Source organism: Gadus chalcogrammus, chromosome 1, assembly GCF_026213295.1.
Source record: "Gadus chalcogrammus isolate NIFS_2021 chromosome 1, NIFS_Gcha_1.0, whole genome shotgun sequence".
Classification (NCBI taxonomy): Eukaryota; Metazoa; Chordata; class Actinopteri; order Gadiformes; family Gadidae; genus Gadus; species Gadus chalcogrammus.
In genome coordinates, this window is record NC_079412.1 from 26,860,086 (window position 1) to 26,875,594 (window position 15,509).

At 47.4% G+C, this 15,509-nt stretch overlaps 1 protein-coding gene across 1 annotated transcript in view; it reads right to left on the reverse strand.

Annotated features, from left to right (window-relative positions):
• si:dkey-151g10.3 (uncharacterized) overlaps nucleotides 1-15,509 on the reverse strand; it is a 48,287-nt gene that overhangs the window by 18,615 nt on the left and 14,163 nt on the right. The window contains exons 3-17 of the mRNA XM_056597162.1: nucleotides 9,622-9,794; nucleotides 8,850-9,070; nucleotides 8,095-8,252; nucleotides 7,824-7,912; nucleotides 7,487-7,706; nucleotides 6,656-7,010; nucleotides 6,324-6,442; nucleotides 6,003-6,203; nucleotides 1,602-5,666; nucleotides 1,257-1,300; nucleotides 902-1,037; nucleotides 691-807; nucleotides 486-587; nucleotides 360-402; nucleotides 119-256 (exon numbers count right to left, since the gene is read on the reverse strand). Of these exons, the coding sequence (XP_056453137.1) occupies nucleotides 119-256; nucleotides 360-402; nucleotides 486-587; nucleotides 691-807; nucleotides 902-1,037; nucleotides 1,257-1,300; nucleotides 1,602-5,666; nucleotides 6,003-6,203; nucleotides 6,324-6,442; nucleotides 6,656-7,010; nucleotides 7,487-7,706; nucleotides 7,824-7,912; nucleotides 8,095-8,252; nucleotides 8,850-9,070; nucleotides 9,622-9,794 (6,181 nt within the window). The remainder of the gene's footprint in view (nucleotides 1-118; nucleotides 257-359; nucleotides 403-485; nucleotides 588-690; nucleotides 808-901; nucleotides 1,038-1,256; nucleotides 1,301-1,601; nucleotides 5,667-6,002; nucleotides 6,204-6,323; nucleotides 6,443-6,655; nucleotides 7,011-7,486; nucleotides 7,707-7,823; nucleotides 7,913-8,094; nucleotides 8,253-8,849; nucleotides 9,071-9,621; nucleotides 9,795-15,509) is intronic.

Consider the following 15,509-nt stretch of genomic DNA (forward strand, 5'->3'; position numbering starts at 1 on the left):
AGAATGGGGGAGGGGTAGGGGGGAGGAGGCAGGGATAGATTAGTTTTTGTTAGGCCGCTTGCTTATTAACTGAGTTAATTTAGCGCCATATCTTTACATGTTACGCAGAAGGGCTTACCTTTCTCTGGGGACTGAGGTAATCGTATCTCTCCAGTAGGGGGCGGTGTGATGGCTCCCTGGTTTGAGTCTCTGTGGCGAATGGTCTGGTTGATAAAGAAGCGCCAACGCCCCACTGGGGAGGACTGGGGAACTGAATCTGTAGGTTGGCAGACATGGAGTTAGCAGACTCTCAAAGGAAATGTCTGTTCTCTTTAATGTCTTTAGTGTAAGACAAAATAAATACAGCTTTGAAAACTCACCTGCAGAACCAGTGGGAGTGCTCGATTGCTCAAAAGATCCCGTCTAAAAAGAGATGAAAATGTTGTAATTTATTTAAGGAAGGAAAGGAAAGGAAACAAAAATTTTGTGTTTCAATAAGAACATACCTGTGACTTTGTTTGAAGAATTTCCTGGGCTTTCTTAACTATGGCCCTCAACTGCTCCACAAACTTCTCTTTCTCAGATTCAAGGACAAAGTCTTCCTCCACCTAAACAAACATAATGAAGCAGTTACTTGATGATATGCAAACAAGCTATTCAATTCAATAAATACTGTTGACTGATAACTGCAAATGCATATGTGTATTCTACCATATAATCCGCAATGTCCTCGGGTGCATCCCCTTCAATGTCAAACTTGTATGTCACCATCTTGTTGCTATGGGTCTCCAACTGGCATTCAACCATATTGTCACCACTGCTGGAAACCTACGGGCGACATGAAGAATTAATTACAGAACCAGGATGAATGAATTACGCAACTCACCCACACGCATATCCGATTGCTTAGGGTCCAACCCACCTGCAGCATGCTCAGCTGAAACTGGAGGGAGCATTTCTCAGGCTTCTGGCCAGAAGATCGCCTTTGAGACTTGAGTTTTTCGAGCTTCCCATTGGCCAGGAGCTGCAGCATCTCTTCTCCGTTCGGTGGAGCAGATCTGTAGGTCAGATTATATGCATTATGACAGTATGCAGTACAGATGCAAAAATAGCTGTGAGGTTATTCCATGTCGTAATGGATGCTTACTATTCACAATCCCCTATGTGTCTGCTTGAGCCTGGTCTAGTTAAATGGCTGTGAATAGCATACTGTATCTACTATAACAAATGTAATGTGATTTTCAGCTCTAATGACAAACTGTGTTTTCAACACATACCCTGTTGAAGAGTGGTATTCTGTGCCTGATAGATGGGGACTTTCCTGTAGAATCCAGGGGAATGGAGATCAAAGGCACAGAGGCAATACAATAAAACATTAGTAGGATAAATCAAGGAAATTCAAATAAAATCATTGAATATAAATCCATTGTTGAATTGGTTAGTTAAGCTAATGAAATGTTTGTAATTTTGTAGTAATATCGAAAAATAGAATATTACGTTAATTTTGTCACGTGAATTAGTGCTGGAGAATATCAGATAAAAAAGGAAACCAAATCACTATTAGAAAACTAACTGAAGACAATGTTGTGAGGTAACAACCCAGTGGGTCTTGTGGCCTGTACCTGAGCTATGCCCAGCAATGGAGGAGGGTCACAGTCTTGCAGCGAGGTTTGGGACAGCAAGGGGACATTAGAGTCAAGCAACTGGACAGGTGCGACAGGAGGAGGGGAGGTGGGGACGTCAGCCCATCCGGGTAAGGTGCTCGGCCCCCCTGGTGGGGGCGAGGTGAGCTCTGGAGGAACTTGGCCAGCCAGAGCGTGGAGGGAGGGCAGCTGGGAGAGGGTGGCTAGCGATGCTGGCGGGTAGGAGGTATGAGTGGGACTGGGGGGCATCTGTTGGAGGGGAAAGGCGGCATGGGGAAGAGCAGCCTGCTCTGCCACGAAAGAGGGGTTGGCCGGTTGGATCTGTGCGTGAGGGTGGGCCTGTGTCTGGACGTGCGTCTGTGTGTGCGTCTGAGCCTGGGCCTGCATGCCGGTCTGGGTTTGTGTGTCGGCGGGCAGCGTCCTCTGCACGGACGACGGGGGTTGCCCTGCGACGATCTGACTGTACAGCGGGAGCGCCTGGGGCGGGGACTGCGGCTGGGCTGGGCCCTTTGAGATGATCTGGGCAGAGTACTGGGTTAGCAGCTGGGGAGCCGCGTGAGGCTGTGGGGGCAGCTGACTCGGATCCAGGGCTTGCTGCTGAAGGAGGAGCGGTTGCTGTATGGAGGCCGGACCGGGAAGGGCCTGGTGCGTCTGGTGAAATGGAAGTGGCGGTTGTGGCTGCTGCTGTTGTTGCATTGGTTGCTGTTGCATTGGTTGCTGTTGCATCTGTTGCTGATGCATTTGTTGCTGTTGCATTTGTTGTTGTTGCATTTGTTGTTGCTGTTGCATTTGTTGCTGTTGCTGCATTTGTTGTTGCTGATTTTGCATTTGTGGTAGCGTCTGCAGTGGTTGTTGGTACTGCCCAGTAGGTTGAATAGTTGCCGGCTGGGGTAAAGAGTGGGTGACGGAAGGCACGGCTATATTTCCCGTCAACTGCTGCTGGCTCTGAACCGCTGGCTGTTGAATTGTTTGACTAGCAACGTATGCTTGCCCCGTCTGCTGTACAGGAGGAAGAGCAGATGTAAAGGATATGGGGTCGACCATGGAGCAACTGACAGCCACGCCTGCTCCAACACTTCCAATGGCGCCAGGAGACAGAATCATCTGCTGATGCTGCAGTACAGAGGGCTGCTGCTGTTGTGGAACGATGTCCTGGTGTATTGAGGGCATTGCTGCCTGAAGGGCTTGATTATACTGGGGCGCCAAAATGCCGGTGGGAGCCTGAACCTGCACCTGGCCAGATGGCTGCAGCTGGGCCTGTAACATTCCTGAAATTTGGCCAGTCTGTTGTGCTGGTATGTTAGGTTGAACCTGACAGGGAGCCATGGCAACAGCCGGCGGGGACTGAATGGGGGCTTGGTTCTGCTGAGCCATCATGGTTGCGTCAGTTGGTATTTGGCCTTGTGGTGGCTGAGGCTGACTCTGCATCACCGGATGCAGGGGCTGTAGGCGGATTAAAGGCTGAGCCGCCGCCTCGCCCGGCGTCATTGTGGCAGCCATCGGAAGTGTGGCCTGCAAGTGAAGTTGCTGAGTCTGGGCCGATGGCGGCTGGCCCTGGATGGAAGTCACCACCTGAAGAGGGACTGGGGCTTCCATCATTGATCGAGGCTGCGGTGCCGGGGGGGCGGCCATGGTCTGGAACTGGACTGGGACCTGGGCTATGCTATTGGGCAGGAGGTCACTCTGTCGCTGCTGGGCCGGGACTTGAGCTTGCATCACAGCAGCGAGTGACTGAGCGGGGTGTTTCGTGGCCTGGACAGGTGTCGGATGGGCCTGCGGTATCATTTGAGTTTGGTGCAGGGTGCCCTCCATGACGGCTGCCTGAGAGTCGATGGGCTCCGCTGCAGAGCTAGCGTGCTGCTGTGCCATGTACGCGTTCTGCTGCTGCTGTACGTGCGCAGCGTGCTGTTGCACCTGGGTGAGACCTGTGCTCGGCCCTGGGAACTGAGGGACACTCTGCTGAGGGAGGCACACCTGCTGGACGCCGGTCAATGGCTGTTGAATCAAAGTCTGCTGCTCCCTCTGTTGCTCGAGAGAGACGGCCTCTAGTTGTTGAATGGTAGTCTGTTGCTGAGGTTGCTCTTGAATCTGATTCTGCTGATTCCGTTGCAGTGGCTCTGCTTGTGGTTGCTGTGGTTGTTGTTGTTGTTGTTGCTGTTGTTTCAACAGGGCTTGTTGGTGTTGTTTCTCTAGCTGCTGTTGTAACAAAGCCTGCTGCTGCTGTGTTTCCAGCTGATGCTTGAGCTGTGCTTGTTGTTGATCCAAGCGTTGCTGCTGCAGGAGAGCATGCTGTTGTTGCAGAAGAACTTGCTGCTGCAGGTGTTGCTGCAGTAGAGCTTGCTGATGCTGTTGTTCCACTTGCTGTTGCATCTGGCTCTGCTGCTGTTGCTCATTCAGAGGATGCAACTGAGGCTGAGGGGTTTGCATTAGAACATGCGGATGGGATTGGTCAAGCTGCGGCTGTAATTGGTTTGACTGCATCTGCTCAAGATGTAGTTGTTGTTGCTGTAAAATCACTTGCTGTTGATGTTGCTCCAGCTGTTGTTGTAAGATGGCTTGCTGTTGCTGATCTTGTGGTTGCTGCTGCAGCAAGGATTGTTGTTGCGGTAGCAACGATTGTTTGGGCTGCTGCTCTTGCTGCCGCTGGTGCAGAAGGGCCTGCTGTTGCTCCAGTAATTGTTTTTGAATAAGTACTTGTTGCTGCTCCAACTGTTGTTGTTGCTGTTGTTGCTGTTGTTGCTTTTGTTGTTGTTGTTGTTGTTGGGCTTGTTGTTGCTGTTGTTGGGATGGTTGCTGTTGGGCTTGTTGTTGCTGTTGTTGTTGGGCTTGTTGTTGTTGGGCTTGTTGTTGCTGTTGTTGTTGGGCTTGTTGTTGCTGTTGTTGTTGGGCTTGTTGTTGTTGGGCTTGTTGTTGCTGTTGGATGCATGCATGTTGCTCCAGTAGTAAAGCTTGGTGTTGGTTCTGTTGTTGTTGCTGTTGTTGTTGAAGTTCCACTTGCTGTTGCTGCGGTATCTGTTGCTGCATTGAAATGGTTTGCTGTTGTTGAAGGTGTTGTAGCAGTTGTTGTTGATGATTTTGTTTTTGTTGAAGCTGCTGTTGTAGTTGTTGCTGTTGTTGTTGCTGCTGCTGCTGTGATTGAAGCTGTTGCTGTTGTTGATGCTGTGGTTGTTGCTGTTGATGCTGTGGTTGTTGCTGTAGTTGCGGTTGTTGTTGGTTCTGCTGTTGGTGCTGTAGTTGTTGCTGTAGTTGCTGCTGTTGTTGGTTCTGCAGTTGATGCTGTTGTTGGTACTGTTGTGGGTGTTGTTGTTGTTGATGCTGTATGTGTTGTTGATTATTCTGTTGTTGAAGCTGTTGTTGTTGAAGCTGTTGTTGATGTTGTTGTTGTTGCTGTTGTTGAAGCTGTTGTTGCTGTTGCTGTTGTAGCAGGGTCTGTCCATGTTGATCCATGTGAAGCAGCTCTGCCGGCTGGGTAAATGACAACACCTGTTGCCGCTGTTGTTCCATGCTTGGCTGTGTTGCCAAAACTGTCTGTTGAGGGGTTTGCGGAGGTATGGCTTGCTGTACGTACATGTGCTGCTGAAGCTCAGGTGGATGTTGATGGGTGGCCGTGGTGGAAAGGCTCTGCTGCCGCTGGTCAGCCATCAGCGTTTCAGCGGCTAGCTGAGGCTGCTGAGCAGCGCTAGCATGCTTCTGTTGAAGCAGAGCGGCATGGACCTCCATTTGGTGTTGCTGCTGTACGCTGGTGGTGTGTGGCTCCATCCCTGTCTGTTGTTGTTGGACAATGGCCGGCTGAGAGATCATGACAGGCTGCGCTTGCTGTTGTGCTGCCTGAGGGATGATGTCAGGGGGCTGCATAGGAGTGGCAGTGGGCTGGGTCTGCTGAGCGAGGGGCACCATGCCCCCTGCTAGTCCAGTAGGATCACCAGCCGAGAGGGAGGTAGCCAGCATATTAAGGGGCGCTTGTTGCGAGATGGGGGGCATATATGACTGGGAGGGGGCCAATGCATTGGAATTGGCAATCTGGGACCCATCTGAAATGTATGGCTATGTTTTTTTTTCAGTGGTAATGGCAGTAAGATGAGTGGTGTTGTAAGAGACAAGGGGTAGAGGAAAAGACAGTGGTAGAAGAATTAGGTACAAGTAAGCTTTGGCAAGGGTCAGTAATTATCAAGGCATTTCTAATTATTACAGGATAAAGTAAGCATCTGGCACCCATCCCAATTCAGTTACAACAAGGATTTGTAATTGTGTTAATGGGTTATTTAAGGGAATACAATTTTAATATTGTGGTACTTGAAAATCAACCCATTTTAGAAATTTCTCTTTCATCATCTATCATGCAAATCAAGTATGCAACATTGAACAAGTGGGTAAATTAACCTGAGAGTATTGTTGCGTTACACTGGGTAAGACCTGTGTTGCCATGCTTGCAGGTTGAATAAATGTCTGGCCAAGAGATGCCCCTCCACTCTGGCCAATGGAGAGGCCGGAGATGCCACCGCTCTGACCAATAGGCACATTTGGAACACCTCCACTCTGACCAATGGGGAGCATTCCGGGATGAGAAGTCATCCCAGTACTCTATAACGCAGGAGAAGAAAACATGATATTTACAATAATTATTTTTTAATAGGGTTAGGGTTAGGGTAACCCTAACCCTTTTTTGAAGTTAGTATGTGGTGAAGGAGTCCGCAGACTTACGGAAGCAGTGGAGGCGTAGCTAGGGTGGGAGTGGGCGTAGGACTCTCCTTGATGGGAGTAGACATGGCTCTGGTCACTTGCATATGATTCACAACTGGCTGATCCAATGGTTTCACCTTCTGGACAAAGTCAAAGATAAAATACACAGCAAACAAATACCATATTTACAATCACTATACTCGTCATTTACACACAACGAAGAGACAATCTTGAAAATGTTATCAGTCTTCCTCCACTCACGATCTACAATATTTGTGTTATATTTGTATACAAACCTGATAGCTAACATATATGGAAGACACTATTTGCATGCTGTTACTTTGGGACTTTACCTGGCAGGCCGAGAGCCGAGGCCCCACTTAGAACATGCTGCTGCCTGGCGCGCTGCTCCGCCTCTAATGCTTCCTCCGGCTCCTGCCCTGCTACTCCGCCACCTCTAGGGGCCACCTGGCCGGCTGCTGAGGGTCCCAGGGAGGAGGGGCAGGAGGGGTGGGAGCAGGTGAAAGGTTGAATACCAGAGTCTCTCCGCTCCTCCAGGTCCTGCTGCTGCTGCTGCTGTTGCTGCTGCTGGAGTAACTGCTGCTGCTGCACACGGCGCTCCCGAGACTTCTTGATCAGCGTGACCCGGTCCCGGATGGACTTGCCCACCAACTTGGCATCGCTCTCGTGGAAGAAGCCTGACTTCACCTGGGACCAGAGAGACAAAGGGAGGGAGCACAGACAGCAAGAGAGTGATAATCAATGATACATGCATCGATTAGAGGATGGATCACATTTCAAACTAACGTTGGTCAATTGTACGCTGGGAGTGTTATTCGCTAATTAATACGAAGAAGCCTTACTTAACAATAACAATACTAAAGCAACAGCAATAATAAAGCACCCGGTGCGGCCGGTGGCTCAACCTGCTAATCTGCTAACATATGTAGGTTTGGCTCCTATGCTTCATGTCGATCCCTCTTCCTTTGAACCCCCTTTACTATTACTTTTCACTATTCTGTACATAAAGGCACAAAAAAATCAAAAAAAATCAAATATATGATAGAACAATAAACTGTTCAATTAAATAAAATAACGCAGGTCAAAGTACCATTAGTCAATTGGTAAAAATAATTGCTATAAACCCTGAGAGAGTTCAGCGTTCTAGACTGCTCTGAACCCACCATCTCCATGGCCACCTCCTCCGCGCTGTCGTTCTCCAGGTCGTAGCTGAACTCGATGGCCTCGTTATCCTTATGCTTGCCCTTCAGTTTCTTGGGATCCTCCACCCAAATCCGAAGGGCCAGACAGTCCTGGCTGCCCGTGTCCTCCTCTGCCAGCTCCACCCGCACCCCCGTGTCCTCCCCGAAGAACGCGTGGTTCAGGAGATCGCGGACGGACAGTCTTTAGGGAGCAGAGGGGAGAAACAGGGGTGTCATGCACCGAGTGCCACATCAGCATGCCTGGCCGAGACAACGCTACATGTCATGTGTCGATAAGGGAAGAGAGAAATCTGCTTGCCTCTGGCTTTGGTTCTGACGAATGCAGCACTCGATGATCTCTTTAATCTCCGGGTCGTTGACTTTATCAAAGCTGGCTGGTTTTATGCCCTGCACGGGGGGACATGGGTGACACGTTTATTCTCCTCCATTGTTTTTTTTTATTTGTAAAATGAATTTGTAGACGACCTCATTGAGCTGAAAAAAGCAGTTGAACGGTTGAGACACGTTCACTGAACTAATCAAGGGCTATACTGTTTATCCATGTTGCAGTCAGGTGGGGGGGAACTCACACTTGTGACTTTGCGATAGATCTGTGCTGCGTTCTGACACTCCGAGTACGGGTACTCGGAGGTGGCCATCTCCAGCATGCACATGCCGAAAGCATAGACGTCCACCGACTCATCGTAGTGCTCTTCGTACATCTCCGGTGCCATGAACTCTGGGGTTCCTGCGCACAACACAGACAGTGGCTTTGACACATCACAGTTTCACTTTACCACCGTCAGCAAACACTGTGTCTGTGTTTACTCTAGCATCCGGATATTGAGGCCAAGAGCTGGGTAAGGTGTTAATATCAAATAGCATGTTGGTATGTTGACAAGACGAGGTGTTTGGGGTTTTGATCATTGTAATATGTGCAACATTGTGACCTATTATAGGCTCTAATACAGTCCGAGGAAGAATGTTTTAAATTAAAATGAGTAAGAGAATCCCTTAACCATTATGTTCCTGTTTGATGGGCTCATGTTACAGTAAAGAGAGAATTAAGTACCGAAAGTGAAAACATTTTTCAATAAAACCATTGAACCACTCCATCAATAGAGAAGCTTACTTCCTGGGCAATCTTTGACATCAGCCTGCCCCTCTCTTATCCACATTCTGTGCTTGGATAAATATCGTAGCTCGCACCGTTCTCCAACACTAAGTGCTGCCGGGATGAATGCCGGCCGTGTCAACAATAATCTTTAATCCATAGCAAGCAGGGCACCAGGATGTACACTCACCACACTGTTCTTTTTCCATTCATATTTTCCTTGTAGCCTACCTATGACACTCTTGGCGAAGGAGGTTCTCATTAGTGTAGCTAGTCCCAGGTCTCCTATCTTCACGGAGCCCGTGGGCCCCGTGATGAAGATGTTATCACACTTGAGGTCCCGGTGGACGATAGGAGGGGTTCGGGTGTGGAGGAAGTGAAGGCCTTTTAGGATCTGCCTGCACCAGCTCCGAAGGACTTTGGGCTTCATCACCTTGAAGCGTTTAAGGTAACTGTGGAGAGAGGGGGGGGATACAGGGGGGAGTCTTTGGTATTCTATACATTAAAGGATTAGATGTAATGGGATATGTGAAGCGCAAAAAGAAACTGAGGGAGATCACTTCCATCACATCGCAGGTCGGATAATCAAACAATGTAAAATGATTAGAAACCCAACACTCATTGAATTAACATTGATTTTCAATGAAACATTTGACCTGCCGGAAAATAAAAAACAAACCGTCCATGCTAATGGAATCATGCTGTAATAAGGTCATGTTAAACGTTTGATTTAATTGTTTCCTTGATATCAATGATTTGAAGGATCTGAATTGCTCTTGCTTTCTCTATTTGCAAAAAAAAAATCCCTGGAATTATGGCTAATCTTTTTATGATTATTCACACACTAAATTAATATTTAGATATTTTACTTTGGCAATTTATCAACTGTTTATAAACAGGCAACAGTTTATGGTACCCCGAACTAAAACAAATAGTGTAAATATTGTTCTAGTTCCACTCTGAAAGCGATCTAGAGGACGAGAATGAGGAAGGGATCCCTGACGTTTTAAGGGTTCCGGAGGTCATGAGCTCGGTAACCAGGACGATGCACTTCTTGCCCCGAAGCGCAGACTCCCAGGAGTCGTAGAAGCGCACGATGTTGGGGTGCTGGAGCCCCTTCAGCATCTCAGCCTCCTCCTTGAAGCGCTGCTGCTCTGCTTTGGTTAGCTTACGGTCCTAAAGGAAAGGGAACGCATGTCAGTATTTAAGACTCAGCAGCTTCATCTGAACATACAATACAGGCAGACACATACACAGTGTGTGTGTGGGTGTGGGTGTTTGTGTGGGTACGTGGTGTTCTGTCTGAGTGTGTACAGATAAGATTCTGACTATGTTCCCATATTGTTGGTATCTACTTCCTTATTGCATACAGTACAGAAACTAGAATAGATGGAAGGACAGGCAAGCTAACATAACCAAACACACTATCACTTCCAATCCATTACACTATCTTAAACAACCGAAACATTGAGATCAATGATGCTTTCAGGGACACAGTGATACAAGCACTGGAACAATCGCAGGCCATTAGTGACAGATGCTGCTACGAGGGAGCTGCTGAATTATTAAGCAACCTGGAAACAGCACACCCGTTTTGTCAAGACTGGTGGCACTGGCACTACACACCCCCTGCCACTAGATGGTGCTAGCAAAACAAGAGTTGTACGGGAGGCCAGCCACCACCCAGTGACCGCACGGTTCTGCTGCATCTGCCATGTCGTTTCCACAGTATGGCGGATTGGTATTGATGCTGTAGAAATCCCATTGACGGGGGCACAGGGAGAGTCCCACAGGACTAGGGATAGCCAGAGACTAAAGCCATTTGGTCTGTGACAATCAGCTGTACAAAAGCTATTCAGAAATAAGCCTCATGCAGAAATTCCTCGAAATAGCTTTATATAAGGGTGGAATGTTTCTACTTCAATGTTAAAAAACATAATTTATCACTCGTTAGCATAAATGAATACATCAATGAAGAAAAATAGATATTCAACATGCCATGGCTAATCCAGTAACTGAGGGCAAATTTGCAGGGTCACTGAATCAATCAATAAAAATGACCCTTTATAGAAGTCTAAATTCTATTCTATAACCTTAAGTATGGATTCTGAAACATAATGTACGTTCAGCGCTTGAGGAGACAATAACAGCCATTTGGGTGTTGCACATGGGCCTTCCTAAAAATAACACGCCTCTCAGCAACCGTTTCCATCGATCGATTCAATGTAGTGCCGCGCTGTTTACCCAACACCTCGCAGTCGGCAGGTGTTCTGAGGTAAGCAGGCGGATCGCTGCTGCCCTCCTCATTTAAATCAGCCCCTCTCTTCATAGTCCCTTCCATTCTCTCTCTTTCTTCTTCTGCTCCGTCTCCCCCTCACTCACTCTCCCTTCTTTCCGTCTGTGAATCATCTTGTCCGAAAGCTTCTCTCTCTGTCTCTGCCGACACAATGCCCTTTTCTGGAAGTAGTCTCCCCCCCCATTTATTCACTGGAACCAGAGACCTAGAATTGACGGGGATGGTGTGGCTAAAAATAAGATGCATGCCCTGGGCCTGCCCTCCCCCCCACCTTCTCTACTCACTTTTACTCCATCTGCCTCTAAATGTTTGTGTGTATGCATGAAAAAGTATGTGTGAGTGTGTGTGTGTGTGTGTGTGTGTGTGTGTGTGTGTGTGTGTGTGTGTGTGTGTGTGTGTGTGTGTGTGTGTGTGTGTGTGTGTGTGTGTGTGTGTGTGTGTGTGTGTCTGTGTGTGTGTGTGTGTGTGTGTGCTTGCATGCATAATATGTGAGCGTGTGTGTGCGTGTTCCAGACAGTGTGTTCATTTTTATCTAAATGGCGAGTCTGCCGAACGGTGGCTGCCACTACCTCTTCTACTTAGGTGAACAACCTCAATTTGTGCATTCTAATCTGTCTGTTAAATAAAGCAAATAGGTACAAGAACACTGTATCATAGGAATTATATTGAATGAATCACGATCCCTCAGAGATTCTCTCTGAACAAATAGAGAAGTGATTACAACAATCAGTTTTGGCTAGTCTAGCAATTCATGTGTTACATTTAGCTAGGGCCAGGAACATTTCATAATTCATATATTTTAACCTATACAACCATGACAGCAATTGTTTTTCACTGGGAAAGGACAGGTTATGTGACACTACTGAAACCAGAGCAAGTGTGGTGCTTTGGTTTCCCCGTTTTTGTCATTGTTCCGTCAGAGCATCCTGTCTGAGTGTCTGAGACAGGGTGCCTGCGTGTGTGTCTTGGTCCGCACATCAGCGTGGTTGTCCACACGTCACTTTTCTGCATCCTGCTCCTTGCACCCCAAGCTGCCTGACTCTACGTGCTGCATCAGACCACCCTTGGGTCAACCAAAGTCCCCTAGAGTTACGTAATTATCTTCCTGCTTGCAAGACTGATTCCCACCACAGATTATCCCCCCCCACACACACACACATACACACACACAAACACACAAACGGCGGCACAACAACAAACAGAGGCTATAAGCGAAAGGCGATAGCGCTGTTCAAGTGCATCATGAATAAGTCAGAGTAGCCTTTTCAATCCACAAGGCTGCTTAACACATCAGAGTACAATGGCCGCGGTTGGTACCACTGAGAGGGCTATTCCACTGGTACTTGGCGGCTTCACAGGCTGGATGGGATAACTGCCGCGTTGGCGGCCGCTGGGGTCACGTGACACAACTGTTCTCTGTTCTTTCAAAGTTTTATATTTACATTAGCCGGCTAATATTAACTTGCTGATAAGGCAGGCCTGTATATTTAATAAGATGCATACGATCAATTCTCCGTGGCGCACACCTTAGCGAGTGTTTTTCAAGGTCCTTCAAATAAGGCTGCAATGCTATCCACTGACCGGCATTCATTTTGCATGTGTGTAACACTCAATTCCATTGAGAGAAAAGCTGTTCTGTTTGTGAATGCCGCACTTAATTAAGTGGGGAGAAGCTGTTGTGTTGTGTCTGTATGGGTGATGCTACTGTAGAGCTTGTCTTTAATCAAGTGAATTGAACTCATTGGAATTGTAATACATATTGAGCTGAGCTCAAATTGATACACCCTGGGAGTGCATAAAGGTCCACAATGTGACTTTTGTGAATCATTGCACCTCTTTAGTAGAACCAACAGATATCGTCATCCACGCTCGGCAGACAAAGGAGCTACTCACTAAGATTGCTCACAGGCAACAAATAAGAAGGAAAACAGACTCCTGGATCTCCCGGATTAATGGATAGAAGAAACGACAGACTCACAAAGAGATGGAGGCCAAGAGGGAGAGAAAAAGGGTGGGGGTGGAGGAGACTGGAACTATGAACGGGACCCTTTGTGACCCTGCTGTGGGTGACTCTCATCCATGCCAAAGTTCCTCCAGGTCAACATGCCTTCATTGTAAACTGAAGGAGTGACTCTAGTCCGGTCAAACTGCTGCAGTAGTGCTGATAATATGCAAGCTATTAACAAAATAAATAAGAATAACAACAGTGAATATTAGCATGTTGATTTTGTGTAATGACCCACAGCATTTAATGAGGGCAGTTTAACAGACTCAGTTGGCTGGCGCACAGCCTCCATTTTGGGCAGGCTTACGAATGGACGCACTTGGCTGTAAACAATGCAGCAGCTATTTAAAACTGGGTTGAGGACACGCACACACACACACACACACACACAGACACACACACAGACACACACACACACACACACACACACACACACACACACACACACACACACACACACACACACACACACACATACTTTCTATTCCACTTTCAGTTTCTCTTTCTGACTCACTTACATGTGTGTGGCTGGCTGTGCTACATGCAACATGCTACAGAGTCCTGTGTGTTGAGTGCTGAGCTCGTCTAGCCTAATGCACTTGTAGAACACACTCTGGTCTACCCCGGAAGGTCACCCAGCCTTTTCCACCGCAGACAGTTTGGGACCAGACACCTGGCCAGGCAGAAGGTTGAGCTAAGGGGTTAAGCAGGCTCGTAAAACACAGGGGCGGAAGCAGCCAGATATGGCCTACAACGAGACACGTTTTTGGGGAGGGTGGGTGCTTAGGGTTACCAGGACACGTGAGCCCCCCCCATGCGCCCCCCCCCCCCGTCCCCGTCCCGTCGAAACATGACGATCGCATTGACAGCGCAAAAAAAGTCTGACTCATCCAGTATTGATTTTATTTTTCTACTGACTACAGTGGAGCGTCTGTCTGGAGAGCGGAACACCGGGTGGCAATGATATTCCACCAGCAGTGAGATCGATACGGCCAGCTAGCCTCATGTCACAGGGCCGGCACCGGGGACATGCACGGGTTATTTTGGGTGCAGGTGGATCGTGCACATGCATGACCTGGTCTACTTTATGGACCCGGGGTGTGTGGGAGTAAAGCCTTTTACCGTTTGTGGCCGTCCAGAATTAGATTACAGTAATCTACAGCAGACGAGACTGGGGGAAAGGACTGGTAGAGAAGGAGCAGGGATTACAACCGAATGGCTCCCAGAGGCCAAGTTCACCGGCCACCACCGCCATCGATTTTTCTGGTCTTGTTCCGGCAGTGCTTGATTTGTTTGTATGGACAGGCGCATATATCTTGAAGATTTAAACATAACAGGGCAATTCGTGGAACTCGTTGAACACAGTTCAAGTTCGAGTTCAATTGTATCGCAGCCAGTGTCACAAAATAAATACAGACTGAGAAGCACAACCATTAACTAGTAATTAAACAAGAACAATAACAACCCAAGTGTACCCAGGGGCAGGTCAGACGACTTCAGATACAGTGTGCCATAAGCAGATTAGTGCTATTATCTATTAAATAGCATTAGGGACCAAGGAGACCGTATATCGCCTGGTTCTCAACCGACATCCTAAGACGACCTGATGGTAGCAGAATAAACCCATGCAGAACGGGTTGACCCTGACAGTTTGGTTGGAGCAATAAAGCCTAGCTCAACTCCACCTAACATATAATTGAATTGGACTATATATGCTACTGCCCTGTATGAGATAAGAGCGGAAGAAGCTCACGATATCAAGTCTGGAATATCTCAAGGGGTAGTTAAGGAGCACTTGGAAGGCTTGGTTTGCTAAACGAATATAGTGTAAATGTTATTCAAGCTTTTAGACAGTTGGGGGAAAATGTTCCCACTCCCAAAGGAAACCCTTCTGTAAACTTACTTCACTCTGAGCATTTTTGTAAATCAAACAGAGAATGTAATTGGTGATCCTTTTGAACAGATCTCCACTGCCCTTCTCCATGGCTACAAAGTTGATGACAAGTAAACAGCTTGTCCAGTTGGTCTCAAAAGTCAATTTCCTCCCACTCGTCATTTTACCATGGACCCTGATGTTCAATGAGTGCCTCCTAATTTCTGTAATGTCTATGAGACAGTTTGGGATTTAAAGACAGCCTAGAATATTACTTGACTTCTCTTTACTCAAATTGAAATGAAACACATTTGCTCTGTTCTGTCAAAGGGCTTCTGCTTTCGGTTCCTCAGAAAGCGCAATGTGCATGCTGATTATGGACTTAGGTGTGCTATGGGGCTTTAATAACAGGGCGTACAAGGGTCCCCTCCCCAAAGACGTCTCAAACCAGGCATATTGGAGCATGTGCTTTGCTGTGAAAGGACAACGATAATGCCACTAATAATTATGTCTAAGGGTTTTGCTTTTGTGTGTCTGTGCTTAAACATGTTTGTGTGTATTGATGTCAGTCAGGTTTAGTTCAGCCAGTTATTACCATGATATTCTACAGTGTATGCTTGGACACTATAATTACTAAATACAATTAGCTTGGTTGGTTTAGCTTTACCAAACTTCCGTACACTTGAGGTCATTAGCGGTCCCTAATAATGGCTCTAA